The following is a 17,113-nucleotide window of genomic DNA, read 5'->3' on the forward strand; positions in this document are numbered from 1 at the left end:
ACTTCCAAGTCCATTGATGTGTGGCTTGAAGAGGAACTTGTAGGTGGTGATGCTCCCATAAGTCTGCTGTCCTTGTCCTCCTAGGTGGTAGTGTTTCTGGGTTTGGAATGTGCTACTGGAGAAATCTTGGTGAATTGCAGCAGTGTGTCTTGTAGGTGGGACAATGATGCCACTAGGTGCCAGTGGTGAAGGGAATGAATGCTGAAGTTGGTGGATGGGAAGTCAACCAAGAGGGGCTGCTTTGTCCCTAAAAGCTTTGAGTATTGTTGGATCTGCACTCATCCAGGCCAAGTGGGGAGTATTCCATCACACTCCTTTGTTCTTTATATAGCAGGTCAGGCAGCATCCAAGGAGCAGGAGAATCGACGTTTCAGGCATTAGCCTATCATCAGGAATTGATGCCCAAAACGTCGATTCTCCTGCTCCTCAGATGCTGCCTGACCTGCTGTGCTTCTCTAGCACCCCACTCTCAACTCTGATCTCCAGCATCTGCAGCCCTCACTTTGTCCACCATTCAGTTAGATTACTGCTGACTGTCTCAATCGACTCTTATCTATGCCTCTCATTATCTTGTATACCTCAATTAGGTCCCCTCTCCTCCTCCTTTTCTCCAATGAAAAAAGTCCGAGCTCAGTCAACCTCTCTTAAGATAAGCCCTCCAGTCCAGGCAGCATCCTGGTAAACCTCCTCTGAACCCTCTCCAAAGCATCCACATCTTTTCTATAATAGGGCGACCAGAACTGGACGCAGTATTCCAAGTAAACCTTTCCTATCCATGTACCTGTACAAATGTCTTTTAAATATTGTAATTGTACTTGCCTCTACCACTTCTTTGGGCAGCTCATTCCATAGATGCACCACCCCCTTGTGCAGGTTAGGTGGATTGGCCATGCTTTTTGTCCCATAGTGCCCAGGGAATGTACAGGCTAGCTAGATTAGCCATAGTAGGTGTAGGGATAGGGTGGGTCTGGGTGGATTGCTCTTCAGAGTGTCAGTGTAAACTTGATGGGCCGAATGGCCTCTATCTGTTCTATGATTCTGATACATAAAGTTCAATGCAGTTAGGAACACGACCTGATCTTTATAATAGAACATAGAACAATACAGTACAGAACAGGCCCTTCGGCCCACGATGTTGTGCCGAACATTTGTCCTAGCTTAAGCAGCTATCCATGTACCTATCCAATTGCCGCTTAAAGGTCGCCAATGATTCTGACTCTGCCACTCCCACAGGCAGCGCATTCCATGCCCCCACCACTCTCTGGGTAAAGAACCTACCCCTGACATCCCCCCTATACCTTCCACCCTTCACCTTAAATTTATGTCCCCTTGTAACACTCTGTTGTGCCGGGGGGAAAAGTTTCTGATTGTCTACTCTATCTATTCCTCTGATCATCTTCTAAACCTCTATCAAGTCACCCCTCATCCTTCGCCATTCCAATGAGAGAAGGCCTAGTACTCTCAACCTATCCTCGTACGACCTATTCTCCATTCCAGGCAACATCCTGGTAAATCTTCTCTGCACCCTCTCCAAAGCTTCCACATCTTTCCTAAAGTGAGGTGACCAGAACTAAAAATAACCTTGTTTAAAGTTTACGAGGGATTTGTTATATAATCCGTGGAGGAGTGAAATTTTCTAAGCCATCAGTTTGCCATCATTTCCAGCCTGAGAGTGTTGGATCATCAGATTCATCTTGACTGTACCATTGGACCCCAAAGCAGTGTGCAGGAGGAGGTCAGCTTGCTGTGTTCGCTCAATGCCCAACCCTCTGTTCTAATTGAGAGCTCATCTGGCAGAGCACCATCAGGAGGAAACTCCCTATCGTGGTGGTCAACAAAGAAACTGTGGTTAAGAGCTTTGGATTGCAGTTTGGGGCAGAGAGACTGCATGAGAGGGTCAGGGTAGATCAGAAAGAAGGCTGAATTTGGAGAGACTGGGCTCTCCCCAGTCCTCTGGTAAAAGTCTCTTTTAGGACACCTCCCCCAAATCCAAATGGTGTGCATTAACATTGGTGCTGAGCAAGGCATTAGGATTCAAAACTAATGCACCTAACCTACACATCCCTGAACACTATGGGTAATTTAGCATGGCCAATTCATCTAACCTGCACATCTACGGATTGTGGGAGGAAACCACACAGACACGGGGAGAATGTGCAAATTCCACACAGACAGTTGCCCAAGACTCGAATTGAATCCAAGTCCTGGTGCTGAGAGGCAGCAGTGCTAACCATTGAGAAGAGGGGATGGCAAAATTAATTAAAATAGATATTTGTGTATGCTACATTATTAAAAAAATCTCAATGTCACGCATCAGTGAGAAAATAATGAATAAAATCCTTCGCCCCAATTCTGTAAATGTTGATTTGCTGAAAGGGGCTCAGTTTCTGTTGATGCTAAACAAAAGTCTTGGTCTGAGTCTGTACGCACAAGTGTTTAAGACCCAGATGGGTTGAAGTCTTCACAGTTAGTGCATTACAAAGAATTGCATTTCTTTGAGTTTGTTATATGAAAATATTTTGGCACTTTTCTTTGGCGAGGTTCAGTTTCACATCCTGGTGAAACAGTGGGGGTTGACTCGTACAGGTCATAGCCTCCGACATGGCCTCCAGCTGCTCCTGGATCTCCCTATTGTCCCAGCTGGGGTAGGCAGGAGGAGTGGTAGTCAATTTGCCCAGCGTTGCCCCTGTGTACATGACTGGAGAATAAAGGGTATCTTGAGACCGGTGCTGCCAGTCATCCTGTTGCCTGTGGATCTTCATGTGAGCGTTTCGACTCTTGATTTTGTAAAACATCCTGGATTGTTTTATGTTTGAGGAGGACAGAAATATTTTAAAAAAACAATTAATAAGGAATCTTGTGTTGTATGGTACAGTAAAGATAAACATTCTATCTGTGATTGTGCACACTTATGTCTGTTCTAGTAGAACTGTCTTGATCTTTATGTAGCGAAAGTTTCTGTCCATCAATTGTGTCTATTTGTCCCATCCTGTTTGTGCCTGTCTTTCTGTTCCTGTCTGTGTGTCTCTGTCCTTGTCTGAATCTGATACCTGCTCCTGTCCATGCTCTTGCTTATGCCTCTGTTCCTTGTCGTGGTGGTCAACAAGGGAACTATGGTTGAAAGCCTTGGATTGAGTGTGGGCCAGCGAGACTGTGCATGAGAGGGTCAGGGTAGATCAGAAAGGAGGCTGAATTTGGAGAGAGAGCTCTCCTCAGTCCCCTGGTGAAAGTCTCTTTAAGACTCCCACCAGTCCCCAAGTGACTTGAGTTTATGTTGATGTTTGTCTCTGCCCATGTTGATGATTGGCCCACATCTCTGTTTCTGTCTGTGTCTGTCTGTTTATATCCTTGATCTTCCCATGTTTTTATTGCTGTGTGTCCATGTTTTTTTTTCTCTCTCTTCCCCTGTCTGTATCTCTATGTTTCCCTTTCTGTCGTATGGCTAATGACAGGTACACTTACTTGCCACATTGTTTGCAGGGAAAGTTGCCGATGACTGTGGGGCAAGGAACCTCTCTCTCCACTCTGTGAGCATGCTGTATTGATTGAGAACTGGTAAATGGCTGCTTTGAATTCAAATGAAACAGCAAAAACTTAGAAACATATTCTGGGTCTAAAATATAATGATACAAACTACAATTGCCCATGGATGTGCATCATGGATACATCCATTTCAACACTTGATGAAATTCCTTGCCCAATTCTAGAGTGTACTCTCAAAGACTACATGAATAGGAACAGCAACACTCTTTGTTCAGACCTTTACGCAGTTCTTCGGGATGTGGGCATCCCATGCAGCGTCACTGTTTATTGCTTATCTCTAATTGTACTTCAGAAAGCAGTGTTGAGCTATCTTCTTGAACTGTGCAGTTTGTGTGGTGTAGGGACATCCACTGTGTTATTAGAGAGGGAGTTCCACAATTTTGACCCCTTGACACTGGAGGGACAGAGATATATTTCCATGCAAGGATGGTGTGTGGCTTTGAGGGAAACTTGCAGGTAATGGTGTTCTCGTGTATGTGCTGTCCTTCTCCTCCTGGATGATACTGGTTGTGGGTTTGGAAGCTGTTGTTAAAGGAGCATTGATGAATTTCTGTAGTGTGTCTTGTAAATGGTACACACTGCTGCTGCTGACCATTAGTGGTGGAGTGTGTGTCAATCAGGCGGGCAGCTTTATCCTGTCAAATCTCTTGAGTTTTGCTGGAGTTGCACATATCCAAACAAGCGGGGAGTATTCCATCACACCTGCCTGGTGCCTTTAGAAGGTGAGCAGACTTTGGAGAGTTGAGAGCTGACACCCATTTTGAATAAAATTACAATTACCTTGTGCAATATATGCTAACTCACCACAAGCCTATATAGGCCTTGGGACAGTTTGATTTGGATAGTTCTGATATAAACTGAGAGTGTTCCTAAGAAGTGGATAATATTGTAAAATAATTTATCTCAGGGTTAGGAGTTAGTGATCATCCCAGAATGCAAGTGTTGAAATGAAGCCTTGAAGAGGGCTTGAAGTCTAGGAGTTAAAGATCACAATCAGTTTAAACCAATCAAGGTGTTGAAGAAAGGAACTCTGATGTGAATACTGTACAAGTTTTGCTGTATGGTACTGTATGAGAGATTTTGTTTTAAATTTGGAAAGGAGAGATTAGGGGTAAATAGCATTACAGTTGTACTTTGTATTTAAACTTTATGAATTTGTATAATAAGTAAAATGTGTTTATCCAGTTTTATCTTTTTTTTTGCTTAACAAACTTCTGTTTTATTGTTAAAACAAAGACAGTAACATTGAGTGCATTTGTCTCAGTAAGAGTCCAGTTCATTAAAACCAAATCAAATATGATCTCTCAAGCCAGATTTCAGTCTGAGATGGCAGGACAAACAGAGACTGGATCAGTTAAAGTTCACTGGAGTTTAGAGGATGAAGAATAGAAACTTATAAAATCCTAACAGGACTAGACAGGGAAAATACAGGAAGGATATTCCTGTTGACTGAACCAGGGGCCACAGTCTCAGGATACAGGCTAGGCCATTTAGGACTGAGATGAGGAGAAATGCCTTCACCAGAGAGTGGTGAGCCTTTGGAATTCTCTGCCACAGAAAGCGGTTCAGGTTAAAGATTTGAATGTTTTCAAGAAGGAGTTAGGTATTAATCTTAGGGCTAACAGGAGCAATGGGTATGGGGAGAAAGCAAGAACAGGGTGCTGAGGAGGATAATGAGCCATGATCATATTGAATTGTAGAGTAGGCTCAAAGGGCTGAATGGCCTACTGCTGCTCCTCTTCGGTTTTTGAGGGATCTGACTTATCCAGTAATAACATCAGCTAGGATTATAACGCATGGCAAAGGGAGCGTTAGTCTGTATCTAACCCCGGACTGGCCTTGTTCTGGGAGTGTTTGTTGAGGACAGTGTAGAGGGAGCTTTATTCTATGTCTAATTTCATGCTGTCCCTGTCCTGGGAGTGTAGGAAGCTTTAGCTTTATTCTGTATCTAACCCCCTGCTGCCCCTGTCCTGGAAGTATTTGATCTGGACAGTGTTGAGGTAGCTTTACTTTCAGTTAAAGGAGTAGAGAGAGTTTTACTGTCTATCTAGACCCATGCTGTATCTTCCTTGGGAGCATTTGCAACAACATACAAACCACCTGTTCCATTGTAATAATTGGAGTCTCACCTCACAGTCAGTGTCTTGTTTGAAGACATTGTTCCAATCATCATCTGTATCTGACGGTCGATGGCGATATTTCTTGTTAAACTTGAGGATCTTCTTAAAGTTATAGTAATACTCAACACACTCTGTAACCAGTTTGGATTTCACCTGTAATAATGCAACAGAAGGTGGTCATTGATGCATTATAGGTGTGAGGTTCCCTGTAAGATACATTGAATAAAGAACACAGAAAGAACTCATGTATTTCCATACACTCAAGTCAACTGCCACCAATAAAGATATCCATCTATTCCTTGAGCCCCACCTTTACCCCCTTTTAAATGTACCCGACAGTGTGTTAGGTTTCATTAGTAGAGGGATTGAGTTCCAGAGCCGCAATATCATACTGCAACTATACAAAACACTGGTGCGGCCTCACTTGGAATATTGTGTACAGTTCTGGTTGCCATATTTCGGGAAGGAGGTGGAAGCATTGGAAAAGGTGCAGAGGAGATTTACCAGGATGTTGCCTGGTCTGGAGGGAAGGTCTTATGAGGAACAGTTGAGAGACTTGGGTCTGTTCTTATTGGAAAGAAGGAGGCTAAGAGGGGATTTGATAGAGACATACAAGATGATCAGAGAATTAGATAGGGTAGACAGTGAAAGTCTTTTTCTAAAGGATGATGACGTCAGCTTGTACGAGGGGACATAGCTACAAATTGAGGTGTGATAGATTTAAGACAGATGTCAGGGGTAGGTTCTTTACTCAGAGAGAAGTAAGGGCGTGGAATGTCCTACCTGCCAGTGTAGTTAACTCAGCCACATTAGGGAGATTTAAACAATCCTTGGATGAGCACATGGATGATGATGGGATAGTGTAGAGGGACGAGCTGAGAATAGTTCACAGGTTGGCGCAACATCGAGAGCCGAAGGGCCTGTTCTGCGCTGTATTGTTCTATATACTATGTTCTATTCTCCTATTCCTTTGAGCCCCACCTTCACCCCCTTTTAAATGTAACCTGTACTTGACCTTATCCACCCTATCTGGTAAGAAATTCCATGTTCTTATTATTAGAACTACCAAATAATTCCTTGTATGAAGAGAAATTATGCCAACTGAGTGTGTATTCACTGAAATGTAGAAGAATTAAAGGTTATGTCATTGAAACAGAAAGGATTCTGATAGGGCTGGGTCGACAGTGCTCCCTCAGCACTGACCCTCCAACAGTGCGTCGCTTCCTCAGCACTGGCCTTCCGACAGTGTGGCGCTCCCTCAGCACTGGCCCTCTGACAGTGAGGCGTTCCCTCAGCACTAATCCTCCGACAGTGCGGTACTCCCTCAGTGCTGACTGTTAGCAGTCTGTGATTTTGTGCTAAAATCTCTGGAAGCAGCAAATTAGAATCTTGAGTTTAAATGCCCCTGAATTCTTCATCACATACCATCTTCTGAACCATGTGGAAGTCTTTCCTGTGCACCCCGAAAGCTTTATTAAAAACTCTGCGTTCACTAGGAGTCCAGTTACTGCTTCCTGTCAGAAAAAGAATAAACGATTCTGAATTATGAATATACTGAGAAGTTGCTCACCTGGAACAAAGCTGTTCTAGGGGCAGGCTGTTACTGCACCAAAACACTACAACAGCAGGAAGCAGGTGCACTCCTGAACTTGCTGAACACCCTTGGTGGTCGAAATTACTCCTCCTGTCTCTGATTTAGAATGACATTCAAAACCGATGACAGAGATCCAAGCGGGGAAAAACAATCTGTCCTGTATTTCTCTGGTGATTTTTCCAACCTCAGGATCCCCTCCAAAGCACTTTACAGCCAATTAACTACATTTTTGAAATGTGGGGACCATGAAATGTAAAAGTATATGCAGTGAGGTGCCATGAACAAGAACATGAAAAGGGCCTGATCATCTGCTTTGGTGTTTTGAATAAATATTGGCCCAGAACAGAGGGAAACACCTTTGTTGTTCTTATCACAGTGGCTACAGGATAATTTACATCTATTCTCAATTTAATATCTCACCTGAATGACAACAGTGCAGTACTGATCCTCCAACAGTGCAGCGCACCCTCAGTACTGACCCTCCAACAGTGCAGCGCACCCTCAGTACTGACCCTCCAACAGTGCAGCGCACCCTCAATACTGACCCTCCATCAGTACAGCGCACCCTCAGTACTGACCCTCCAACAGTGCAGCGCACCCTCAGTACTGACCCTCCAACAGTGCAGCGCACCCTCAGTACTGACCCTCCAACAGTGCAGCGCACCCTCAATACTGACCCTCCATCAGTACAGCACACCCTCAGTACTGACCCTCCAACAGTGCAGCGCACCCTCAGTACTGACCCTCCAACAGTGCAGCGCACCCTCAATACTGACCCTCCATCAGTACAGCACACCCTCAGTACTGACCCTCCAACAGTGCAGCGCACCCTCAGTACTGACCCTCCAACAGTGCAGCGCACCCTCAGTACTGACCATCCATCAGTACAGCGCACCCTCAGTACTGACCCTCCAACAGTACAGTGCACCCTCAGTACTGACCCTCCAACAGTACAGTGCACCCTCAGTACTGACCCTCCAACAGTGCAGCGCACCCTCAGTACTGACCCTCCAACAGTGCAGCGCACCCTCAGTACTGACCATCCATCAGTACAGCACATCCTCAGTACTGATCCTCCAACAGTGCAGTGCATTCTCCGTACTGACCCTCCAACAGTGCAGTGCATTCTCAGTACTGACCCTCCATCAGTACAGCGCTCCCTCAGCACTAACCCTCCGACAGTGCGGAGCTCCCTCAGCACTGACCTTCCGACAGTGCAACATCCCCTTACACTGACCCTCCAACAGTGTAGCAGCCCTCAGCACTGACCCTCCAACTGTGCAATATTTCCTCAGCGCTGGCCATACTGTCTCAATACTGACTCCCTGAGAGTGCAGCACTGATGCTCTGACAGTGTGCCACTCCCTCAGTACTGACCCTCCAACCATGCTATACTCCTCTAGCTTTGACCCTCTGACAGTGTTTCAATCCCTCCATAGCCCTCTAACTAGGCAGTCTTTATTTTCATTTCCTTCCATTGCTTTGCTTCCTATGTGTCTAAACTCTTACAGCTCTACAACCCTCAGATTTCTGTGTTTCACTAACTCTGGCCTCTCTTGCCCTGCTTAATTTACTTCACAGCACCAATGGCAGCCCTATTTCCAGCAGCCTAAATCTAAACTCTGGACCCTCCCCATCAATCTTCCCATCTCTCTCCTTGATGAAGGATATAAAACCTGCTCCTTTGACCTAATATTATACAACTTTTTGTCAAATTGTCTTTTTTATTCATTTATGGGATGAGTGTTGCTGCCTGGACCCAGAATGTATTACATATCTCTAGTTGCCCTTGCTGTCTGTGGGATGTAGGGACACGCACAATACCATTAGGGAAGGGGTTCCAGGATTTTGTCCCAGTGACAATGAAGCAATAGTGATATATTTCCAAGTCTTTTGGTGAGTGGCTTGAAGAGGAACTTGATTGGGGGAATTGCCCCTATCCCTCTACACAGTATTGGCTGTGGGTTTGGAAGGTGCTATTTGCGAGGCATTGGCGATGGAACACACTGCCACTACTGGTGATGGAGTTAGTGAGTTGTGCAAGTTGAGCCAATCAAGTGGGGGCTGCATTACTCTGGATGGTGTCAAGCTTCTTCAGTGTTGTTGGAGCTGTACTCATCCACACAAGTGGGGAGTATTCCATCACACTCCTGACTTGTGCATTGTAGATGGTGGGACAGGCTTTGGGAAGTCAGGAGGTGAGTTACTTGCTGCAAGGTATCCTGTCTCTGACTGCTTTTGTAGTCACTGTATTTATATGGCTGGTCCAGTTCAGTTTCTGGTCAATGGTAACCCCCAGGATGTTGGTAGGGGATTCAGCAATAGAAATGCCATTGAATTCTCACCTGTTGGAGATGGTTATTGCTTGGGCACTTGTGTCGTGCAAAGGTTACTTGCCACTTGTTAGCCTAAACCTGGATATTGTCCAGGTCTTGCTGCATTTAAACATGGACTGCTACATATCCAAGGAGTCATGAATGATGCTGAACATTGTGCCATTATCAGTGAATGTCCCCACTTCTCACCTTATGATGGAGGAGAGGTCATAGCTGAAGCAGCTGAAGATGGTTGGATCTAGGACACTATCTCGAGGAACTCCTATCCTGGAGCTGAGATTACTGACCTCCAACAATCACAACCATTTTCCGTTTTACCAGATATGACTCCAACTAGCATAGAGTTTTGTTCCTAATTCCCATGACTCCTGTTTTGCACACTGTGGTAAGTGTGAAGCTCCTTTTCCTACTCTGTAGACCCTATATAAATGCGCAGTGTTTTTCGATTCTCTTGTAGGAGTAGGCGTGTAATACTGATTTTGAATGCAACTTGTTGATAAATATTCAGCAGTGTTTCTCTGATACTGTACCTGTATAATGGTAATCAGCCAGTCGATGGGATGTTGGACGGGCCCCATTGTTCAGTAGCAGCATCTCCAATGTAGCCTTTGATCACAAAAAGAGACTTTATCAATTGGACAAGTTGAGAATGATGGGTTTTTTTTAAAATGGCCTTTGGAAACTAGCAGCATTGAGCACATAAGGGTCTTTGTTGGATCTCCAGCTCTTTAAATGATTTAGATGAAGGGATGGAATGTACAGTAGCTAATTTTGTTGATGACATCAAACTAGATTGGAAAGTAGGTTCAAGAGGAGATGAAGCGTCTTCAAAGGGATCTAACTTAGTGGATGTAGTACAACTTAGGTAAATGAGAATGTGCCTTGTTTGTTTTGGCAGGAAGAATAGAAAAACAGTCTATGATTTAAAGAGAGAGAGATTGAAGAACCCAGTGGCACTGAGGAATCTGCCTGTCCTCATAATCACAAAAGGTTAATATGCAAGTTTAGCAAGTGATTAGAAAGGCAATTGGAAAACTGGCATTTATTGCAAGAGGAGTGAAATGTAAAAGTAGGGAACTTTGCAGTGCCCTGATGAGACCATATCTTGAGTAAGGAGTACAATTCCGGTCTCCTTATTTCAAAAGGATACATTTGGGACTGAAGCAGTTCAGAGACTGATCATTCAACTAAACTCCTAGGATGAATGGCTTATCTAATGAGGAAAGATTGGGCTAAGCCTCTATCTGTTGAAATTTAGGAGAAAATGGGGGATGATCTTATCGAAACATATATGGTCTTGATGGGGGTTGATATGGGAAAATGTTTCCTCATGCAGGAGAGACTTTGAGAACTTAAGAATAAGGAGTCTCCCTTTTAGGCTGTAGATGACGAGAATTATTTTTCTCAGAGGGTTGTTAGACGGTGGGATTATCTTTGTCAGAAGGTGGTGGAGGTTCTGTCATTAAATCTGAGTTTTAGTAAACAAGGAAGTTGTGTTATTTGGTGAACAGGAAATTGAAGTTGGGCCACAATCAGGCCATCTATGAGCTGATCAAAATGTGTTTTATTTGTTTGTGGGATGTGGTCATTTCTGGCTGGGCCAGCATTTATTGCCCGGTCCCTAGCTGCCCTGTTAGAAGGTGGCAGTGAACTGCCTTCTTGAATCACTGAAATCCACCTGCTGTGGGTTGACCTGCAATGCCATTAAGGAGGGAATTCCAGGATTCTGACCCAGTGACAGTGAAGGTACGGCGATATATTTCCAAGTGAGGATGGTGAGTGGCTCAGAGGGAACTTAAAGGTGGTGCTGTTCTCATGTATCTGCTACTCTTGTCCTACTAGCTGGAAATGTTGTGGGTTTGGAAAGTGCTGTCTGAGAATCTTCGGTGAATTTCTTCAGTGCATCTTGTAGGTAGTAGCAGCAGTGTTTACTGAGCATCAGCGGTGGAGGGAGTGGATGTTTCTGGATGTGGTGCCAATCAAGCAGGTTGCTTTGTCCTGGATGGTGTCAAGCTTCTTGAGTGTTTTTGGAATTACACCCATCCAAGGCAAGTGAGGAATATTCTATCACACTCTTGACTTGTGCCTTGTAGATAATGGACAGGCTTTGGGGAGTCAGGAGGTGAGTTACTCACTGCAGTATTCCTCGCTTCTGACCATTCCAGTGAATAATGGATTAGGCTCAAATAGCTGATTCACCTAATGGCTTCTAAATCCAATGTCCCCAAATGCATGAAAATTATGCTAAACCCTCATGAATCTCTCGATTAACCCCCAGGTGGTGCAATTGTAGTGTCCCTGCCACTGGGCTTGGAGGCTTGGGTTCAAGTCTCCATTATTCCATACATGTCTGAACAGGCTGGTGAAAAATATATAAAGTCAGTCAGCTCCTTGAGCCTTTAGAGTATGATTGGTATCAAAACTTTATCCAGGCCATAAGCACCCAACCTGGACCTGGACTCAACAAAGACTTCTTACCCCCGTGCGAGAGAACGCTGGGAACATCACCTGTTCACATATTACATTTACTGTACAGGATATCACAAATTACTGCATGTCAAAACATTTTCCAGAAAAAGTAAGGTGCGTATATTTACCATGATGTCTCCATTTAACTCAGAGAGACAGTGTAGGGTGAACTCTCGATTCAGTCCTCCACCTGGCAGCACACTGGAACAGGCCATGTTCAGCAGGTCCTCCACTGAAAGCACAGAGCAAACCATTGGAAAGGATTCACAAAATGGTTTCCACACAAGGAAATCAAATCAACTCTTGATTCATCAGGAACCATGATTGCTGGAGAAACTCAGCAGGTCTGCAGCATCTGTGTAGAGAATGTAGAGTTAATGTTTTGAGTCCAGTGACCCTTCTTCAGAACAGTCTGAAGAGGTTCAGAAGAAGGGTCACTGGATTCAAAACTCTGCTTTCTGTCCACAGATACTGCCAGACCTGCTGAGTTTCTCCAGTAATTTCTTTTTTTTTACAGATTTCCAACATCTGCAGTTCTTTGTCTTATCTTGATTCTTCAAGCCTCCTTGTTTTACACAAATACTTCACTTTTACAGACCTACTGAGCATTTCCTGTTTTTATTTCAGATTCCTTGCATCAGTAGTGGTTTACGTTTACATTCTTAAGTATTTTTCATGATATTGGATGTTCCAAAAAAATACAAGCAGTGAAGCACTAATGAGACATGGATAGAGCAGGCTCAGGAATGGTTGTTACAGGTTCTGGGGTTTAGATGTTTCAGTAAGAATAGGGAATATGGTAAAAGAGGGGGAGATGTGGCATTGTTAGTCAAGGACAAAAACTGACCCATCTTAAAGTCCTCAAACTTTGGTATTTCCAGTCAATGTTTGGAAAGTTAAAGTCACCCATAACAACTACCCTATTACTCTCGCTCCTAACCAGATTCATCTTTGCTATCCTTTCCTCTACCTCTCTGGAACTATTCAGAGGCCTATAGAAAAATCTCATCAGGGTGACCTCTCCTTTCCTGTTTCTAACCTCATCCCACACTACCTCAGTAGACGAGTCCTTAAATGTCCTTTCTGCCACCATAACACTGTCCTTGACTAACAATGCCTCACCTCCCCTTCTTTCAGATCCACTGATCCACAGCTGAAAGTGAAAGCAGAGTGACCTTACTCCTATGGTTTTCCTGTTTTATTCTGCCTGCAGTTATAAGCTTTAGTCGGTGTTCAATATGAATCTCTTAAAGGGGAGGAGTGTCAGTGCACAAAAAGATAATCAACCATCAGTTAGGTGTTCCTTTTACTTGTGGTTGTTGTTGTATTCAGTTCACCTGAAGACAAAACACCTTCGACCGCAAGTCCATCAGGAAATGTAAAGAGCTGACCTCGAAGGTATGTTGCAGACTGGCACATTCCATGGACCAGGACTACATGCTGAGGGACGTTGTAAAGCTTGGGGCAGCTGCCGCCAAGGTGCAGTGGGGAAAAGGCCACCATCTGAGAACTTTGCATAATGTATAATGAGCATCCAATCAGTTATCAGATCCTCTTATTGCCCCAAAGTGAATGTGAATTGTTCCTTGCGTGAGCAGAAAATGCCTTTCAGGGAAGCTCTGAGCAATGTCACATTCCAATGTGCTGTTTGTTTTTTCTTCACAAGGACTGCATAGAATTGTTTTAGGACCGTTCGTATGTCCTAACAAAAAATATTTATGAATAAAGTATATATTTGAAATAAAAAGGTTCAGTCCACCTGAAGGAGATGTCAACTGACACATAAACCAGTCTTTATGGCCTGAGATATGTGGAGCTCTTAACATCGATGTACTCAGGACTGAGGTATAGAATGATCTCTTCGCTCAGAGTGCTGTGAATTCTTTGGTATTCTTTAACTAGAAGTTGTGGATGTTAAGTCATGCAGTATGTCCACGACTGGGGTTTTTAGGATTTTGGACGTTAAGGTATGTGGCAATGTTTCAGGAAAGTGGGAATCAGGTTGAGGAACAGCCGTGGTTAAGTTAAATGGGGTGACACAGCCTCGAAGGGTCATATGGTAGCTGCCAACTCCTATTTCTTCTGTACGTCCTGGGACTGACTGCCCTTTATCAAGGTGTGAACAAGTGCATAAATGCAGCTGGTATGCACCTGAACATAGCACTTGGCTTATAAACAGCAACTTTAAAATGGACACTGATAGTAAATGGTCAATATAGGCTGCCATCCATTTTAAATGTTAGTAAAGTGGTAGATAGTGAGTAAAAGTATTAACTTACCCTTCTCTTGTACTTTTTCATTTTCCATCAATTCCTTCCATGGTTTCCACACCAAATCTGCCTTGTGTATGTGCTGTTCACCTGGGGAAGATTCCACGAAGTCAGGGATCACAGCCTGGAAAGTAGGCCCAATGTTTACACAGCTGGAGAGAGAGAAAGACTGCTCTTTAATCAGCAAATCGTCAGGAGGCAGCTCTCCGCTGTCTTACTGAGCAGGAAGAAGCAGAGGAAGTCCTCTGGGAATCCTGGCAACTAATGACAGAATGTCTAAAGGTACTTCCAAGATCATTAATATTTCACATTTTGACTGGAAGAATAAAAAGCTCATAACCTTTTAAAAAAAAAAGAATGTAAATGAGATGGAGGTACAGTGAGGGATTGGGGTTTGGCTGGGGCCAGTGATGATGCTCGAACGGACACAAAAAGCACTGGCGCAGGTTAATATATCTGTCAAAAATGTAGACATAGAATTGGGGTTCATTTCGAAAGGGATGGAACTGAAAGGCAGGGAAACTGCCTGAAACCTTGCAGTTGTGCCTTGGTTATTGCCCACTAGGGGCACTATGATCAGTTCTAGATGATAAAAGGAACATTGAGGTACTGGAGAATGTACAAAAGACGTTTTACTGGAACGAGAGCTTGTAATTGTCAGGAAAGGCTGAAGGAGCAATAGCGGTGTACAACTTGTTGAGGAGAGCATTGATAACTAGAACCAAAGGGCATTAATATATGACATTTAAAAAATCCATTCAGGAGAAACATCTTCACTCTGAGAATGTGGAACTTGCACTGACATAGAATATTGAGGTGAACAGTGTTGATACATTTAACAAGAAGCTGAAAAAAGCAAAGGGGAGAGGTAGCGAGGATGTAGTGATGGACTGGAAGGAGGGGGTGGAACACCAGCAGATGGGCCGAAAGGCTTTGTTTCTGTGCTAGGAATTCCATGTCATATGAGGTACATGGAGTGATCTACTGAATCACTCGATGCTTGGGTACAGCCGGCCTTTCTGTTCTGTTTAAATTATTCAGAGGTAACAAACATTAAAATAAGAATCAAATCAAAACTCAAACTAAAAACAATATTTTCTAATAATTAGAATGTCAAATATCTGATCATTGTGGGTTTTTTTTTAACAAGATGTTTTGCAGATGGGACAGGTGCAAAACGAATACAAACTGGTTCTTGCTTAGATTCTGCCTGAAGTGAGAGAGCCCTCTTAGCCAGTGTAGGTGCTGTTTGTCAATGCGTCACCTGGAAACTGACTTTGAAAATCTCCTGGTCACACGGTAGTAATGCCTTTTAGCTTCTCACTGACAGAACAACCCAGCACAGATTAACACACATTGAATCCTGTATCCTGTGCACCCAACACAGATTAAAACACTACTGAAACCTGTAGATCCCGCACAGATTAACATATCCTGGATGCTGTATCCCTGTACATCCAGTACAGATAAACACACACTGTATCCTGTATCCCGTACACCCAGCACTGGATTATGTATCCTGTTACATCTAACACAGATTAACACATTTTTGGATACCAAATGCCCAGTACTATCCGTATCAGTGATATTTAGAATTCATATCACACAGCATCGAATAACTGATGACCCAATTTTTAAAAAAATGTTGATCTATCCAACAACATGGCAGTAGTTTCAGATTTGTAGTGGTAATACTCACGGAAAAGGATTGTTCACGGTTGCTGTGCAGTTCTGATGCACAAACTCAAATCCATCTGTTCAAAGAAATATATTTTTCAATGAGTAAGTGAATTCAACTATGAACTGTTAGACAATGAGTAATCCTTAATGTGAATGAATAATGACCATACATTTAAACAGAGTAATCGTTACAGTGAATAAATAGAATCTGTACAGTTACACAATGCAAAATACTTTTCCTAAATAGCCAGTGCCTCTGTATAGTTGCGTAATGAATTATGTTTATGATAAATACTGACTTGGTACAGTTATACAGTGAATGACCCTTACCCTGCTGAATAAACACCGACTGTACAGTTACACAGTGAGTGGCCCTTATTTTGCTGAATAAACACTGACACTGTACAGTTTCACAGTGAGTGACCCTTACCCTGCTGAATAAACACTGACTCTGTACAGTTTCACAGTGAGTGACCCTTGCCCTGCTGAATAAACACTGACTCTGTACAGTTTCACAGTGAGTGACCCTTACCCGGCTGAATAAACACTGACTCTGTACAGTTACACAGAGTGACCCTTACCTGGCTGAATTAAACCCTGACTCTGCACAACTACACAGTGAGTGAACCTTATCCTGCTGAATAAACACTGACTCTGTACAGTTACACAGTGAGTGATCCTTACCCTGCTGAATAAACACTGACTCTGTACAGTTACACAGTGAGTGATCCTTACCCTGCTGAATAAACACTGACTCTGTACAGTTACACATTGAGTGACCCTTACCCTGTTGAATAAACACTGACTCTGTATAGTTACACGGTGAGTGACCCTGACCCTGCTGAATAAACACTGACTCTGTACAGTTACACAGCGAGTGACCCTTACCCTGCTGAACAAACACTAACTCTGTACGGTTACACAGTGAGTGACCCTTACCCTGCTGAATAAACACTGACTCTGTACGGTTACACAGTGAGTGACCCTTACCCTGCTGAATAAACACTGACTCTGTACAGTTACACAGCGAGTGACCCTTACCCTGCTGAATAAATACTGACTCTGTACAGTTACACAGCGAGTGACCCTTACCCTGCTGAA

At 43.6% G+C, this 17,113-nt stretch overlaps 1 protein-coding gene across 5 annotated transcripts in view; it reads right to left on the reverse strand.

Annotated features, from left to right (window-relative positions):
* Positions 1-422: 422 nt before the first annotated feature.
* The window catches only part of LOC122543785 (transcriptional-regulating factor 1-like), a 90,720-nt gene continuing 74,029 nt past the window's right edge, over positions 423-17,113 (reverse strand). For 4 of the 5 annotated variants that reach the window (XM_043682554.2, XM_087983574.1, XM_087983575.1 and 1 more), the window contains exons 8-15: positions 16,032-16,086; positions 14,342-14,484; positions 12,191-12,294; positions 10,124-10,199; positions 7,089-7,177; positions 5,673-5,816; positions 3,463-3,566; positions 423-2,796 (exon numbers count right to left, since the gene is read on the reverse strand). In XM_043682554.2, coding sequence (XP_043538489.1) covers positions 2,505-2,796; positions 3,463-3,566; positions 5,673-5,816; positions 7,089-7,177; positions 10,124-10,199; positions 12,191-12,294; positions 14,342-14,484; positions 16,032-16,086 — 1,007 coding nt within the window. In that variant the 3' untranslated portion in view covers positions 423-2,504. The remainder of the gene's footprint in view (positions 2,797-3,462; positions 3,567-5,672; positions 5,817-7,088; positions 7,178-10,123; positions 10,200-12,190; positions 12,295-14,341; positions 14,485-16,031; positions 16,087-17,113) is intronic. The other variant, XM_043682556.2, reaches the window with a different exon arrangement.

The sequence above is a fragment of the Chiloscyllium plagiosum genome, unplaced genomic scaffold, assembly GCF_037043375.1.
Source record: "Chiloscyllium plagiosum isolate Xiang-an unplaced genomic scaffold, Cpla_swu_hap1 HiC_scaffold_46, whole genome shotgun sequence".
NCBI lineage: Eukaryota > Metazoa > Chordata > Chondrichthyes > Orectolobiformes > Hemiscylliidae > Chiloscyllium > Chiloscyllium plagiosum.